We start from the raw sequence: 18,108 nt of genomic DNA on the forward strand, positions 1-18,108 counted from the left end.
TTTAAAGTACAAAGCATCTAAATAGCTGATACTTCTAATGAAGTAAGCAGATTATCAGTCTACATCTAAATAGTTGTTCAGAATCTAGGAAATAAGTTAAAATTCTCTTGTCAACAATACACCACAACACAGATTCAGTTTTGTTTCAATGGTATCCATACTATGTAAAGGGTATCAACTGTAACTAGTTTTTGTAAATCAACAGAGAAAATATAACACCTTGATGAATATAATTTTAGAATGCCTTTCTGGGTAATGTGGATGAAGCAACTGCTCTAAGAATTAACATAAAAGATAGGGATTTATCAAGACAATTTAAGGTAAGCAAACCTAAACATGAGTTGAAGTACACAAAGTCATCACACATTGATGTCACTTTCATCACTGCAATAAAGGGGAGGACTTTCACTTTAAATTTTTCTTATTAATTTGAATTTCTCTAAAATGCCACATGAATATCACAGGATACATCAAACATGGTAAGAGAGTCTACCAGCAAGTTTTCTCAAGGTTTCATTCATTTCTCTATTTCTTATACTATATATGAAGGGGTTCAGCAAAGGAGGAAGTGCACTATACATCACAGAAGCCATTGCTGTGCTCCTAAGAGAATTTGTCATTGCAGAACTGATGCACACCCCCAAACCTGTCCCATAAAACAAGAAAACAACAGACAGATGTGATGCACAAGTAGAAAAAGCTCTGTGCCTTCCTCCAGAAGATGGCATCCTCAAGACTGAGGACACAATGTAAATATATGAAAAAGCAATTCCACAGATAGGACCACCCCCGAAGACAAAAGCTGCAGCAAATATTAAAAAATTATTAAGAAAAGTATCAAAACAGGCAAGCTTAATAACCTGAGCCAGCTCACAGAAAAATTGTGGGATTTCTAGGTCTGTGCAGAAAGAAAGTCTCAAAATCATCAGACTGTGAAGTAAGGCATCCATAACGCTAAGGAAAAAGGATACTAGAACCATCAAGGCACAGCAAATAGGGTTCATGATGACAGTGTACCTCAGGGGTTTGCAAATGGCCACATAGCGGTCATAGGCCATCACAGCCAGTATAAAACTTTCCATGGCACAAAATACTGAAAAAAAGAAGATTTGACAGAGACAGTCTATGTAACTTATGCTGTCATCATGTTCTTGAATGTTCACCAGCATTTTGGGGATTGTAACCGTACTATAACAGATGTCATTGATAGATAGAATAGAGAGAAAGAAGTACATGGGAGTGTGCAGTTGGGAGCCTGAGCTGATGGCCATGATGATAAGCAGGTTTCCCAGAACTGTGGTCAGATACATGGAGAAGAACACGGTGAAGGTGAGAGGCAGCAGTTTGGGATTGTCTGTCAGTCCAAGCAGATGGAATTCAGAAACTGCTGTTCGGTTTTTCAGTTCCATATTTGGTGTGAACTTTGAATAGGATAAATTAAAAATAACATTGAATTCACCAAAAATCTGTGACAAAATCACTTAAGTATCATCTAGAAAAAATTAGAACAACTTTGATTATTATCATAGTCTACTTACAAAAACGTATATTCTACTTCATACGTCCCTCATGCTGGTAATAATCTTAAAGTATTCACTGTGAAAACTCAAAAAAACCCCACTGTAATATTTTCAAAAGAAATTTTTATTGAGGAGGATATTTTCTATTGGAGAAAAATCAGACCTGTGGCTGTCTAGAATACGAAACTTAGTATATGAAACCTTTGGTAATATTGACTTAAATTCATGTCATTATTTGACAGAGAATACAAATCAAGAGAAGTTCTTTTTACATTTTACTCTTTATTGTTCACTTTCTTAATTCTGTCATTCATCATGAAAATATTGATTTGTTAAAACCTTCTTATTGCTTCCTTGTAAATTTTGCATTATGCACCTCAACTTCACCAATCTCTCCCTTATCTCATATCTATCTCTCACCCTTGCAATCTCCTGGCCAACTGAGAAAGAAAATCTCATTGTAGAAGCTGTAATGTGTCACAGTGTGTCCCACAATATTTCATTTTTTCTACACTTCTTTCCTTGCAAATGTTTTTTTCAGTGACTCATTGGTCTTCTACAAGGCCTCGGGATTATGCTACTCTACCAATAGTGGAACCTCACTGAGATTCCTCTTTGATATCCTCTTGCTGCCCTGTGTCATCGAGATCTTGTAGTTTGATCGGGAGGACAGGCCCCTTCCAACACTCCACCAGCAACTCATTAGTGAGGTAGATGTTGTGGAAGGCAAATTCACAGCCCTGGATCTGGGCTTAAGAGATTTTCTGCCTGCAGGTCTCTGAGGTTTACAAAATTTGCCACTTAAATTTTTTTTTTACTATCTCAAAGCTTCACCGACAATAAGACATGTTCATTCCTAGAAACACCCAGCCTACCTCAAAGAAGATGATGAACATCTAAGAACCTCCTTTTAGAGATGGCTTCAAATGTGACAAACAAGCCACAGAGCAAAATGTTCTCATTTTGGCCACAGACAGAATTATGCCTAAAAATGAACAAGCTTGGAAGCAGGCAGAGTTGACAGCCAAACTCTGCCAAGACAGGGTAAGCAGGTCCTCAATAGTTCCTGCCTCAAAAATACATCTGTCAGATAAATTGGGCCAGAAAGCTGAAGATGTTGCTCCAAAGTTATACAGAGTTTGGGTGACTGGTGAGGCAGCAAACTGTCTCTGTTATTTTCTCATTGTTGAATCAGCTAACCAGCACTTCCCCTTTATTCAGGTATTTAATTTTATTACTTTTCAAGTCTCTGATGGAGTTGAAGACAAGATAGTTTAGAGTTATAATTAAGCTTAGTTGTTTAGGGATTAAGACGTTTCTAGGTCTGGATAGATGTTTTAATTTGATAGAGATGAGATAAGTTAAATATATTTTTTACATTAAGAATTTTACACTCACCAAGATAGGAATGATGTTTTCTTCAAGGTTGCCAAATAAAATTAGCCAAAACAATATGAATGTAGCATTAATATAATTCCTGAATTTTTTGTGCTTCTTGCTGTATGTAATTTATTGTATGTGTGCGTAATAATATAAATGTATATATATAAAATATTAAAAATAGTAAATTTTAAAAAGGGTAAAAAGTAAATGGGCAGCCTTCTGGCTCCCACACTCTCAATCACTCAGAGCCAGCTCACCTGCAACCCCTTCAACCATGGACAGCTTGAACTTGCTGTCCATGTAATGCACAGGGCTCTCTCTCTGGAATGTTTCTGCTAGTAAAGGACATGGCCACTTTTCCCACTCTCATAACCCCTGGACCCTCCTGGCTCTACCTGACATAGATGGTCAGAGGTGACAGATGAGGGTGAGTAGGAGGGTGTCTTTCCCTCATCTGTGCCACTGCCTACCAGACAAGACTGCCTTAGTTTTTAAAGCTCACCTGACTATTAAAAACGGAATATGTATCTTTAGAAATTGCCACCTTAGAAGATCCAAGGGCTTCTGGTTCTGAAAGTGTATGTAATATGCTTTAAAATTATATGGCACTCTAAATTACACCGTTTCATATCTCATGAGTGATAAATAGCAAAGCTCCTCATTAGTATCTTTATTTACTTCACTGTTGTTCTAATTCCCCCAATACCTCCTGTGCTAAGCAAGTAGCATTTAAAGTAGATAGTTCTCTTACTCTGGAGACCAGTTGAGTGACACCTTATTCTCTTTACTTATTGTATCATCCTAATTTCACACATATGGCATAGAAAACCAATGTGAAATGTTTTTCCTTGGCCACATTGCCCTGCAACAATAATATTGTTCTTAAGCACATGGGGCTATGCAGTCACAGACTGAACGCTCTGAAAATACAGTCAAAAAATTTACATTATTTCTTTGTTTTTCTCAGATAGTTTCTGTGTTAGGATAACTTATGCAAACACTGAGCACAAGTCCACATATCTAGACTCTATTTACATATTGTCTTTATACCCATCTAGATAAATGATGGATAGTTAGAAGTTTACAATATATTAGTGATCTATTTTAAAATTGTTAGCCACCACTTTAGCGTTTTAGAGTTGACTTGGTGAAAGAATATTTTGTTTTATATATTGATTTATCCTACTTCTTTTCACAAGAACATATTTGTATTGATTCTTGGAGAATTTCACATCATACTGCCTGATCACATTCACTTTTCCATTACTTCCATGTCTTCACTCCAATTCTTGTGGTTTCCTTAGCAGGATCAGAAAAAAAGTCTATTTTGTGATTTCTATATTGTCACTGGAACACAGCCAAACTTTCAGTGTCCTGCTCCTTAAATAGAACAGAGATGTTCCACCCTCACATCCCTGCCAGAAGCCATCAGTTATAGAGAGCTACACTTTAGCATTCACACCATACTTCTTAAGAGCTCTTTTCAATGTTTTCCTGTTTATGCTGCTACATTTGGGAGGCTAGGATTGGGGTTAGGGGTTGTCAGAGAAGCCTACCACATCCTTCTTTTTCAACTGAACACCTGTAGTCATTAATATCATTGTCAAAGTAGCTTCTTATCTCCTTTCAGTTAATAGGAACACATATTATGGTATTCCACAGGATTTGTTGACAGATCAGACCACCAGCATGGCACCAAGCTGCAGTAGGAACACAGAACAAATCAGGGTACCATAGGTAGTCTGGACCACAGACATCACCATCACCTCAGGTGTCAGTAGAGGCCACTCAGGTCAATATGCCCCCTGGTAACCACAGAGCCCTTGGACATCTACATGACCTTTGGTATGAGAAAATTACTACAGATATTAACACAGACTCAAGCTGCACCAGGACCTTAGGCCAGGTCATAGCTTTCAGAAGCAGAACAGACCCAGAAATAATCATGACCATGACACTAGGTTACAGGCACGGGACTCTTGCATCAAAATAAACCCATCTGGTAGGACAGCTCACAGCCATCAACATGTCATCAGGTAGCAGTGAAGTAAACAAAGACCTGTCTAGCATTTGGTAGGAACGTAGTCTAGGGACATCAACACAGATGACCTGCTACAGGAGGACTTTCGAACCAGACATGGCCCTTGGTGGCATAATGAACAAGGATCCCACTCTAGCAGCTGGTGGCAGCACAGTCCACTAACATCAACATAGATCCTAGTGGCAGTGATGACCTAAAGATATCAACATTGTTTTAAGATGCAGCACAGACCATGATCATCCACTTAGCCTCCACTGTTAACATGGGTAAGGTCATCACCACAGAATCCAGCTGCAGTAGGACTATGGACATCACCATGGCCTCAGATGGCAGCACTGACTATTCATTCAAATGGCCCATGGCAGCAGCACTGCCAACACACATCAATATGCCTTCTGGATGCGGCATAGAGTATGGTTATCTAAATGGCATTATATGGTAACATAGGTTTTGGCCATCAACCTAGACTCAAGGAACATCAGGATCACTTAACCACACATGACCCTCAGCCACATCTTGTACCACAGTTTCCTTCAAGAAGGTCCAATTCATGAACTAAGCCATTCCGCATCCCAGGCCTCATTCATTGCCAAGAGCCAGAGCAATCCACTGGCTTGCTGTTATGTTCTGTGTCTGTGTAAGCTCCAGGCTGCTGCAAACCACTGCACACCACTGCTATGACCCTACTCAGAAACAGTACATTCCAATGTAGCTCTTGATCCTTTTTCACACCTATTTCTCTTCATATCTTTATTTCCAAATTTTTTTTACAGTGCTGGCACTATACTGATCTTCCATTTTTCCCACCTCTCCATCACATATTGTTCTTTGTAGTGGTACTTGGTTGGTTGGGAAGACTTCTTGGATTCCACCAACTCCCCTGCATTCACCTAATCTTTGTTTTTAAGATTAAGTAGTTTGACTATTATATTACATACAACATAAAATTCTTATTAGAGTTTCTCACTATGTGCTTTATTTGACTTGACACTTGATTATACTTATATACCATAGTATTTCATTTTATTAAGTCAGATTGTGAATTTGGGTTTGAGACTGTGCATTTAAGGAAAGAATATCAATAGCAATATTACTCATAATTAAAGGGGCCTCCTCTGGAAGCTGATGGGAGGTGATGCAGGTAATCAGAGCCAAACATTAGGCAGAGAGAGACACTAAATGGGACCCTCTCTGGGGAGATCAGGGAATCCCAAGGAATGGAAAAGGACTAATTGGAAAATCCACATGGGTCAAGGAGACCAGTGCAGCCAGTTCCACAGAATCAACTAAGCAGGTACCATGGGGTCTTCCAGAGACTGGAACGACAGTCATGGACCCTACATGTGTTTTCACTAGATCTTTAATATATATGTTATGGCTGTTAGCTTGCGTTTTTATGAGACTTCTAACTTTAGGGATGAGGGTTGTTTGTGAGTATTTCGCATGCTCTTATGACTCCTTTCAGCTTACTGTATTATCTTACCTGTTATCATGGTCTTTGCCTAATCATGCTATATCTTGTTATGCCACTTGTTATGCTATTCCTTGGAGGACTGTCCTTTTCTCAAGGGAAATTGAGAATGAATGGATTTTTGAAAGAGGGGAATTTGTAGCAATAGGAGAAGTGTAGGAAAGGAGTAAGAGAAATGGAGAGAGGAAAATCCGCAGTCAGGATGTAATGTATGGCAGAAGATATTTTTTAAAAGAAAATAAAATACTCCCACAAAATATTACTCAATGTAATTTCAATAAATTTTTCTTATATTTTCTTTTAGTAATTTGATAACTTTCCATTTTTACATCATAGTATATTTTTATTTTATAATTGTAGTTAATGTGTAGGTCTAAGGTATTGTGTAATTCAAATGCTGATCTGTACCCCTTACCCCCATATCTGTCTGCAATCCTTGTTGTGAGAATCTCCTGTCTCAATGTTGTAATGTTATGTAAGCACTGGTATACAATTTTCCCCTGACATGGCAATAAAGCAGCCATTTGCAAAACAGGGAGAGAATAAAGATGGACTTCCTACCAGCCAGGGGAGTAGGACTTAGAATAGGAATCAGGGGATTCAGCCATGGGAAAGGTCCAGAAGACGTCAGGGGGCAGAGTTGGAACAGGACAACCTATAAAGAGGAAATATCTCCGGGATGTATGCTGGGATAAAGCTAAATTCACTAAGAGAGATAAGAATAAACTAATAACTCCTCAGTTATTGTGTTGTGAAGCTTAATTATTTTTAAATATGGAGTTTCAATTACTTATGTGTTAGTGGGTTAATAGAGAAACTTAGCAACAAACATAGTATTACACTAATAATAATATTGATGATATATTAATATTTGCACATGCTTCTGCATAGATCTCCTTAATTTGAGACATATGGGTTAAGATCTAAGAACAGCCTAGGACCATTACTGATAACTAGAACATTTGAAAAGGTCTGAAATTTTTCCAAATTATAAAGTTACCATAATTGTGTATGGATTTCTGTTATTCAATGTATCATTTTACTTATAAAGCAAAAATTAAACCATTAAAAATTATTTCAAACTTCTGATATAGTCTGGCAATTATATAAAAATATAAATGCAGCATGATGGATAGGAAAAGTCACTAAAGGAATATTATTTTCTAGAAACAAATCTCAGAACCATTATAAAAGGAAGCAGCCTCTTGTTGTGAAACTCATACTAGGCTGAAACTATAGTTCTCCTCAAACAATATTCTTATTGATAAGGTTACACTTGTTTGTTGAATGCTAGTTAGTGCATTTTTAAAGAATAACATTTTAAAATTTCCATTTACATTAATAATATAAACCACATGACCCTAACCAGATTATCACATAGTAGCTGACACCATGATACACATACAGACTCCCTCGCAATGTTTTTGTCCATATATACCTATGAAAAATTTTCTCCTTTGAAAGAGATTGATAAAATATTTGTCAAAATTAAAATCTATACTAAAAATTGTCTTTAAAAGAATCAGATCTCATAGTTTCTGTACTAGCATCCTTTGAAAAACTATACAAAGCTCATCACACAATCTAGATATATTGTTACTATTCATTTTAGAAAAATTGACAATAGATGAGTCAAGAATTGAACTTTATAATTACATTGTTCTTTTAGCACATTGAAGAATCTAGACTTCAAACCAATTATATGATCACTAAAAATAAAACCAATAATGAGATTACTCAGGGTATCTTTAATCTTCCCAATCATCAAGCTGTAAATAGTATTTGAATAATTAATAATGTACACAATTGATAACACCATATTTTAAAGTAATGAGTGAGAAACCACAGACCTGAGGTATACAACAAAACTTGTCCAGTCTAACAAGGTTATCACTGAAATTTAAGAACCACAGGGAAGAACGACTTTGTATCTTCTCCCTGTTGGTGGAATCCTATAAATAGATGATATGATTTAAATGGAAAAAAAATATCCCAGAGAGTGGTACATCATAAAGTATGACATCTGCCAAATATATAAAATATGATATTTTGTGTAGAGGATATAACTCTGTATTTGTTTTGAACCCAAGTGTGGGATGGGGAAGAGAGCAGGATGTTTACCACTTAGATGTGAGAGAGAGGGATATTTTTCCACTTTGAAGTCAAATCAGTTCATGAGGGAGCTTTTTGTAAAACATCCTTAAACAGATTGAGAATACACACACACACACACACACACACACACACAAACACACATACACACACACATACACACACACAGGAGGCTGGAGGCTTTTTGTTGGGATTTGGTTTTTGTCTGTTCATCACTCCACTTCGAGAGACCCCCTAAAGAGAAGTGCTTCAGGGAAGGCTTCAAGGCTTTGGGATCTGGCTAAGGCTCCTGGTTCCACAGCAACCTTGGTGGGATTGCTAGTTTGCTTAAATCCTGCTGATTATGCCAGGAAAATCATTCCTAAGAACTGATACCCAGGTTTCATTCTTGTTTTCCTTAATATCCTTTTCCTCGTATTTAAGCTAGTTTAATTATAAGGCAGGTACACTCATTAATAAGTTCATAATAAAGTGTATTGTTAAGAAAATTGAACCTACAATTTTGAAATAATCAGAACCTGCAAGATTGATGATATTTTTAAGTTCACAAAAGAAGTATGGAAAATTCTGGTTTACACAGAAGGAAAGCTGTAACATTGGGACTAAAGAGTATGGCATACACCATGTCAATGAGAATGGAAAGTAGAACCAGCAGGATACAGAGGCAGGGACTCCTTATGACTCAGAAGGTGACAGATGATCTCTTAGTAGTCATAAAGAGTGACAGTAAGAAGGCTATTTTCTATCCCCCAAAATTTCAAGACACTGAAGGACTGAGTGACGCAGCCATTGAATGCATTAGAAGTGTCTTGAAATATTGCTTAGCTGTTCATCAGAATCTTAGTGACAATGATTGTGCTTTTAATATCACAGAGGATAGTTTGCAGAGAGAGGGTCATTGTTGTGTAAAGGTGGAAATCAGAGAAGACAGCATGGATAATTAGCAGAGTCTCCAGAAAGGTGACCAGTATGTTGAGCAGCAATAGGATGAAAATGAAAGGCTGTGGTGGTGGTGGATCATGTTAATATCTGAAAAAGAAATTCTGAAAACTCTTTTTGGTGTATGGGCTTTATGTTGCAAATGAACTATATCAAAAAGAGTAAATTGAAAATAAAATCAAAAGAATGTTTTCTGAAAAATTTGCCACAATAACACATGTTCATAAATATTCCTAATTATTCTCTGGAAGAGAATCTCTTCTTAAACTGAAACTGAGCTCAAATTCTAGAAAATCAAGTGTGGGCCTTTGTCTGTAGTTGGAGGAGATACTCTCTCGAGGCAAGTTTCATGCTCAGAAATAGGTTGAGAAAACCCCCTGCTGGCAGTAATCCACCAGACCCCAAAACCATGTTAAAAGGATGCTTCCTTGCAGGAATACATACAGAGTAAACTGTACAAAAGGTGTCAAAAGCTAGCTCTTTGAAAAGGTTACATATCAGAGCTGCCCTGAACAAGCCCCTGGAGGTGTCCTGGGCCTGGCTTCTGCAATTCAGATACCCTTGGTAAAAAACAAAACAGAAACAAAAACAAAAAACCAACAACATAAAAATTAAGAGACTTAACAGTCACTGGTCATTAATATCTCTCAACATTGATTGTCTCAGTTCTCCAATAAAAAGACAGAGTAGCATAATGGATGCAAAAACAAGATCCAACATTCATCTGCATTCAAGAAACACATCTCAGCCATGAGGATAAACATTACCTCAGGGTAAAAGGCTGGAAAACGATATTTCAAGGAAACAAAGACAAGAAACAAGCTGGTGTAGATATTTTAACGTACAATAAATTAGACTTTCAATCAAAATTAATCAAAAGAGGTGAGGAAGGACACTTCATAGTCATCAACCAAGATGACTTCACAATTCTGAACATCCATGCTCCCAGTACAAGGGCACCCACATTTGTAAAAAGAACTTTTAACAAAGCTTAAACAACACATTGAACCCTACACATTAATAGTGGGAATCTTCAACACCACACTTTCACCAAAGGATAGATCATTGAAACAGACACTAAACTGGAAATCATGGCACTAACCAACACCTTGAATCAAATGAATCTAACAGATATCTACAGAACTTTTCACCCAAACACAAAGGAGTATGCCTTATTCTTAGCTCAAACTAAGGCACCAGCGAAGGACAATACAGGCGATAAACTTTAAACCCCTACTCAGATCTAGCCAATGGGCAGAACATTCTCCACAGTTGAGTGGAGAGTGTGATATGACCTTCTCACATACTCTGGTGCCTCATATTTGGCCATGTCCCCTGGAAGAGGAGACCTGGTGGCACTCAGAGGAAGGACAGCAGGTTACCAAGAAGAGACTTGATACCCTATGAACATATACAGGGGGAGTTATTCCCTCTCAGGAACAGTCATAGGGGAAGGGAATAAGGGGAAAATGGGAGGGAGGGAAGAGTGGGAGGATACAAGGGATGGGATAACCATTGAGATGTAACAAGTATAAATTAATAAAGAAAAGAAAATCAACAAGATCGACAAACCATTAGCCAAACTAACTAAAAGGCAGAGAGACACTATCCACATTAAAAAAATCAGAAATGAAAAGTGAGACATAACAATAGACACTGAAGAAGTACAAAGAATCAGAAGATCCTACTTCAAATGCATATATGCCACAAAACTTGAAAATCTAAAAAAAAAAATGGACAATTTTCTTGATTGATTCCACTTGCCAAAATTGAATGATGATCAGGTAAACTAACTAAATAGTCCTATTTCCCCTACAGAAATGTAAACCGTCATTAATAGTCTCCCAATAAAACAAAAAAGCAAGGGCCAAATGGTTTCAGTGCAGAATTCTACCAGATCATCAAAGAAGAGCTAGTACCATTCCTCTTCAAACTACCCCAAAAAATACAAATAGATGGAACATTACCAAAATTATTCCATGAGGTCACAGTCACTTGGCTACCTAAACCTCACAAAGACCAAACAAAGAAAGAAATTTCAGAACAATTTCTCTTATGAACATTGATACAAAAATACTCAATAAAATACTTGCAAACCAAATACAAAAACACATCAAAGATATAATTTACTATGAAAAGGTAGGCTTCATTCCAGGCATGCAAGGATGGTTTAATATACATAAATGCATCAATGTAATCCATCTTATAAACAAAATGAAAGAAAAAAAAACACATATCATCTCCTTAAATGCCAAAAAAGCATTTGACAAAATCCAAAACCCATTCATTTTTAAAGTTTTGGAGAGGTCAGGCATTCAAGACATACACCTAAACATAATAAAGGCTATATACAGCAAGCCAATAGCCAGCATCAAATTAAATTGAGTGATGCTCAAGGAAATTCCTCTAAAATCTGGGATGAGGAAAGGCTGTTCACTTTCTTCAGATCTCTTCAATATAGTTCTTGAAGTTCTAGCCAGAGCAATAAGACAACAAATGGAGATCAAGGGTATCCAGGTGGGAAAGGAGGAAGTCAAATTACCCCTATTTGCAGGTGATATGAGAGTGTACATAAGTGATCTCGAAAAATTCCATCAGAGAACTCCTACAGCTGATAAACATCTTCAGAAAAAAGGCTGGATACAAAATTAACTCAAAAAAGTCAGTAGCCTTCCTATACACAAATGACAATCATGCAGAGGAAAAAGTTAGGGAAACTAAACCATTCACTATAGCCACAAGCAACATAAAATATCTAAGAGTTACTCTAACCAAGCAATTGAAAGACTTGTTTGAAAAACACTTCAAATCCCTGAAGAAGGAGATTGAAGATGACATCAGAAGATGGAAAGATCTCCCTTGTTGATGGATCAGTAGAATTAACATAACAAATACAGTCTTCTTACCAAAAGCAATTTACAGATTCAATATAATCACTATCAAAATACCTACACATTTTTTAAAGACATGGAAATGTCAATTCTCAACTTCATATAGTGAAACAAAAAACACACAATACCTAAAACATTCTGTAAAATTAAAGATCCTCTGGAGGAATCTCCATACCTGATCTCAAGCTGTCCTATAGAGCAACAGTAATTAAAACAGCATGGTACTGGCATAGCAAAAGGATGGTTGAGCAATGGAATTGAATCGCAGACCCAGAAATAAATACATACACGTACAGACACTTGATTTTTGACAAAGAAGACAAATCTATTCAATAGAAAAATGGTAGCATCTTCATGGTGCTGGTCAAACTGGATGTCTACATGTAGAAAAATGCAATTAGACCCATATTTATCACTACGCAAAAAACTCAAGTCCAAGTGGATTAAAGACTTCAACATAAAATAAGAGACATGCAGTCAGTTAGCAGAAAAAGTGGGAAAAGAGCCTGGAACACAATGGCACAGGAGACAACTTCCTGAACAGAAGACCAATAGCCCAGGCCTTAAGGTCAAAAATTAATAAATGGGACCTCATGAGGCTGAGAAGCTTTCATAAAGCAGGAGACACTGTCATGAGAACAAAATGACAGTCTACAGACTGGGAAAAGATCTTTGCCAACCCTACATCTGACAAAGGTCTAATATCCAAAATATATAAAAAACTCAAGAAAGGAAACACCACCAAACCAAATAACCCAATTGAGAAATGGGGCTGGTGCCCCATATTTGAACATGTCCCTTGGACGGAGATGCCTGGTGGCACTCAGAGGAAAGATAATAGGTCACCAAGGAGAGACTTGATACCGTATGAGCATATTCAGGGGGAGGAGGTCCCCCTCAGACATAGACTTAGGGGTGGGGAGGGGAGTAGGGGGGAAGTGGGAGGAAGGGAGGAATGGGAGGATACATGGGATGGGCTAACAACTGAGATGTAATATGTATAAATTAATAAAAATGTATTTTAAAAAAAGAGAAATGGGGCTTGGAACTAAACAGAATTCTCAACAGAGGAATTTCAAATGGCTGAGAAACACTTAAAGAAATGCTCAACCTCCTTAATCATCAGGGAAATGCAAATCAAAACAACTCTGAGATTCCATCCTACACCCATCAGAATTGCTAAGATCAAAAATTCAAGCAACACCACATGCTGGCGAGGATATGGAGAGAGAGGAACACTCCTTCATTGCTGATGGGAATGCAAACTTTTACAACCACTATGGAAATCTATCTGGTGCTTTCTCAGAAAAATGGGTATAGGGCTTTCTCAAGACCCAGTTATACCACTACTTGGACTATACCGAGAAGATGCTCCACCACACAACAAGGACATATGCTCAACCATGTTCATAGTGGCTTTATTCATAATAGCCAGTAGAAGAATGGATAAAGAAACTGTGGTACATTTACACTATGGAATACTACTCAGCTATTAAAAACAAGGAATTCCCGAAATTTGTGGACAAATGGATTGAACTAGAAATGATCATAATGAGTGAGTTAACCCAGAAGCAAAAAGAGTTAAATGGTATATACTCACTTATATCTGCATACTAGCCCAAGGGGCATGTCCCATGAAAGTGTTCACTAACCAGAAAACTGGGACATAGAGGGGGATATTCTATTGGGACTCTAGATGAGAGAAGCATGGGAGAATGGCAAAGTTGAAGGATCAGAGGATCCTAGAAACCTACAAGAAGAAAATTATGATAGGCAGCTTTGGGTGAGGGGTCCCGCCCAAACTATGGCACCAGCCTACAGGCCATAAAACTTCAAACCCCTACTCAGATCTAGCCAATTGACAGGACATTCTCCACAGTTGAGTGCAGAGTGGGGTCTGACTTTCACACGTACTCTGGTGCCTCATATTTGACCATGTACCCTGAATGGGGAGACCTGGTGGCACTCAGAGGAAGGATAGCAGGTTACCAAGAAGAAACTTGATACCCTATGAGCATATACAGGAGGAGGAAGTCCCCCTCAGTCACAGTCATAGTAGAGGGGAATAAGGGGAAAATGGGAGGGAGGGAGGAGTGGGAGGATACATGGGAGGGGATAACCATTGAGATGTAATACGAATAAATTAAGAAAATAAAATTATAAAAAGATATAAGCACTGTTAAGAGAGCACCATGTGCTCAGCAGTAGCACAATTGCAAGGATAACTGAAGGGCCAGGACTTACTGGACCAAGCTTAAGATTTGAGAAAGGAGGCAGCTCTATGGGATTTCTTGCTCCTAAATAGCAATAGTTATAGCTTACAAAGCTGCCATATTTGTTATCTAGGGGATAAGGATCCATTCTACCTGGCAGAAAAACTTAGTACTGGCTTTGAAGGCTTGAAAGATGCAAGAGTAATGGAGGTCATAGGTTCTTTCCCTTTCTACTGGCTGCTGAGCCAGGCAGTCTGTGGCAGAACTGGATTCCCTGCAAAAAGTCCATGAGAGGCCATTGCATGAAGCTGTGAATGGTTGTAGTGGAGACTCCAAAATGTTGGAGATGTGAGTTATGAAACATCTGCCAAGGAGAGCTGTATAGAGAGAGGTGTGGACCAGCCCGGGAGAGAGAGAGAGAGAGAGAGAGAGAGAGAGAGAGAGAGAGAGAGAGAGAGAGAGAGAGAGAAGGGGTATGTTTGTATGTTGCAGACAACAAATCAGGAAGAGTGACACTTCCTAAGTCCTCTGATGCTGAAGTCATAGACCAAAAACTTGCTTCCTCGGTGGTATTTTATCACAGTAACATACTTCAAACTGCTTGCAATTAATTATGTTCTCAAAAATTGGGCAGACAAACTTGCCAATGTTTGTACTATGCTCATCAAAGTTTCAAGCTTTAAAAAAATCTTCTCCAGAAATCAACCTCCTCCCCAAAACAATCAACCCAAACATTGCATAAATGAGGAATTTCCAAGATGCTGGCTGCCAAATTACACACGATCCTCAAGCCAACTCTTTCCAGCAGGCACAGAAACCCACAAAGTTCATTACAACTTTTGATAAACTCTTCCTTTCCCAGTAAGAAACAGGTTAAAGGTCAAAGGCAAGAGAGTGTTAATATAACTCTAAAGACTGACTGCCTCCAGAAGTCACACTGACTTTGCTCTTTTTCTTTGCACTGCGTTTGAGGGACTGATGGCCTCCTGGGCCTGGATAACCAGCGTAAGCATAGATGTATTTGCTTATTTTCTGCCATTGGTGTCTCCAGCAATTCCAGCACACAACTCAGTTCTATTTGCTAAACTGAATGGAGAACAAACAGAACCTCTGTCCTCAATAGTTGAGGAGGGAGCAGAAATGACGCAACATGATGACCAAGTGCTACCTGTTCTCTGTCTACAGTACTGAATGGCTGGTCCTTACAAACCACTCTACCTAGCCATGGCCATCCCCCGGGGGCTTCATCTGCTGTGCTGATCTTTATGTGATTAGGGCTCTTTCACATCGTTAGTTCTGATTATCACCAAAGTCACCTCTAAAAGTTAGCAGTCAACACACCTTTTAATCCTGGGTTAAGGCATAGTTTACCCAGAAGTGCTTCCTCACATGAGCCAGGATGACATAATCTCTCAGTATCTATGGGGGAATTGAGGAAATCTGTATATCAAATTTAAACTGTGAATATGGCAGAGGCATCCAGCAAAATGGGAGGAAGGTCCTAAGACACTGCCCTGCCTCCAAAAGCTGGGAAATCCAGTACTTTGCAGAGAGTGAGGCTCTGTCCCAGCTGGGCCTTTTTTTCCCAGGTCTCCAAGGATATCCAAGGACACTGTCAGAAAGGCTGTGAGGAGCTAGCACAGACCATGTAACCATGTATGGGAAGTACACTATTAGGCAATAACCCATGAAAATGGCTTCATTGTATTCAGAAAACAGAATCCTAAAGTACCAACCAGATGCTGGGAGGAGCTACACAGCCCAGTCCCTTGACAGATATCTCTAGAGGACATGGAAATAAAATTTTTGAACAGTTCGTCCAAGGAGTGAGGCACTGCACACAACATAAGATTTGGCCCCTTGTGTTTGTGTGTGGCTTCCCAGATACTCTGAACAGAAATTCATGGCTCTCTCCTTTCCCAACATGTGGTCACCAGCCTCTGACAATCATAGTGAAAGGAAGAAGCTGCAGCAAAGTCCAACTCCATGTATGCATATGTTTGTGTTTATTTTTAATGCTTAGAGACATGTAAAATCAAAATTCTGATCTCATCAGTCTAATATACTTTGGATCCCAAGACTCAGGATCCACACCAGGCTGTTCAGGACCAGACTCAAGGGAGGCAAGGCAGAGGCAGGCAGATCTCTGAGTTCAAGTCCAGTCTGATCAACATAGGTTCAGGCCAGCTGAGGTTACATAGTGAAATCCCATCTCAAAAACAGAAAAAAAACAAAATAAACAAAAATAAGAAAAGAAAAGAAAGTAAGAGAAATGGAGGAAGGGAGAGAGAGAGAGAGAGAGAGAGAGAGAGAGAGAGAGAGAGAGAGAGAGAGAGAGAGTCATTTTCAGGTTGTGGTGGCTGCATTGGCACACGCCTTTAATCCCAGCATTCGGGAGGCAGAGGCAGGTGGTTCTCTATGAGTATGAGGCCAGCCTGGTCTACAAAGCAAGTCCAGAACAGCCAGGACTAAAAAAGAGAAACCCTGTTTTGAAAAACCAAAATAAAACAGGTCAGTAGGAAGAGGAAAAGAAGAGAAGGGAAGAAGAAATGGAGGAAAAGAGTAGAAAGAGAGGGAGGAAGAAGAGGAGGAGAATGAAAACAACTAGATCCCACATCCAGAATAGCTAAAATTGCTCCACCCAGGGTACTGCTCCATTACTGTCTGGCAGGATGAGCCAGCAAGTACTGATCTTTTGAACAATTTGGCTCCTGGACCCAAGCCAAGTGGTTGATGGTAGTACATGTAGAGTAGCCACTCAGCCATGACACTCCAGCTGGAATTTTCCACACCCAAAAACCTCCCCTGGGTCATCTGAAGAACATGGAATGGCTAAGCTCCCTTCCTCTCCTGAAGGGCCAGACCTTTGGAGAGCTGGCCCTGGTCCTTCCCAACCCTGCTAAAAGATGGCTTTTGTGTGTTGTCTCCCAGGCCTTTCACAGCCCAATTGGAGGTCACTTCAGGTCATTGCCATCTGCTCCTGCTTGGACACCTCTCAGGCATGTCTCCTGGTGTCCAGTTGTACTGCCTTTATTTACCACCCACAGAGCCACAAAGATCTTCTAGGAATGTTCCCTGACTGCCAAGATTCACTCAACAAAATGAAAGATTAGGGGGTCAATGATTTATTATCTCCCATCAAATTCTCATGGAGCACTGACCAAGATCTGCACCTGGAGGGAAAGGAGACAAAAGCACCTCTCAGAAAAAAATTAAAAACAATCTGTTTCAGGCACACCCAAGGTTATGAAAGTCTGCAACCCCTCTCCTTTCTAACTGGTGTTAAGTTTGGTTGCCTGTAAAAGAAAATGGTCCAGCAAACAGCATTAAAGAGGTAATGGAGGAGGCAGAGCTCCTGCTGGTCATACCATGAATTCTCTTTCTGTCCTTGCTCCTGTCATCTCTGAAGGGTGATTCTGATCCCCAGGGCTAAAGTGTCTGCCAGAGCTCCAGCTACCATACTCAGGTTATAGCAGAAGACCTCCCAGAAAGAACACCCAATGCTTTCACACCAGATAGAAAAGGTCATATGACCAAA

General features: G+C 39.0%; 1 protein-coding gene across 1 annotated transcript; it reads right to left on the reverse strand.

Moving 5' to 3' along the window:
- Positions 1 to 470: 470 nt before the first annotated feature.
- Positions 471 to 1,409, reverse strand: LOC311598399 (olfactory receptor 7G2-like; the record flags this gene model as incomplete). Its single annotated transcript, XM_084783455.1, has 1 exon — positions 471 to 1,409. One exon carries the CDS (start codon positions 1,407 to 1,409, stop codon positions 471 to 473), a length of 939 nt encoding a protein of 312 aa, XP_084639581.1.
- Between the last annotated feature and the right edge of the window lie 16,699 nt (positions 1,410 to 18,108).

The sequence above is a fragment of the Acomys minous genome, assembly GCF_964271855.1.
Source record: "Acomys minous genome assembly, chromosome: 5".
Lineage (NCBI taxonomy): Eukaryota > Metazoa > Chordata > Mammalia > Rodentia > Muridae > Acomys > Acomys minous.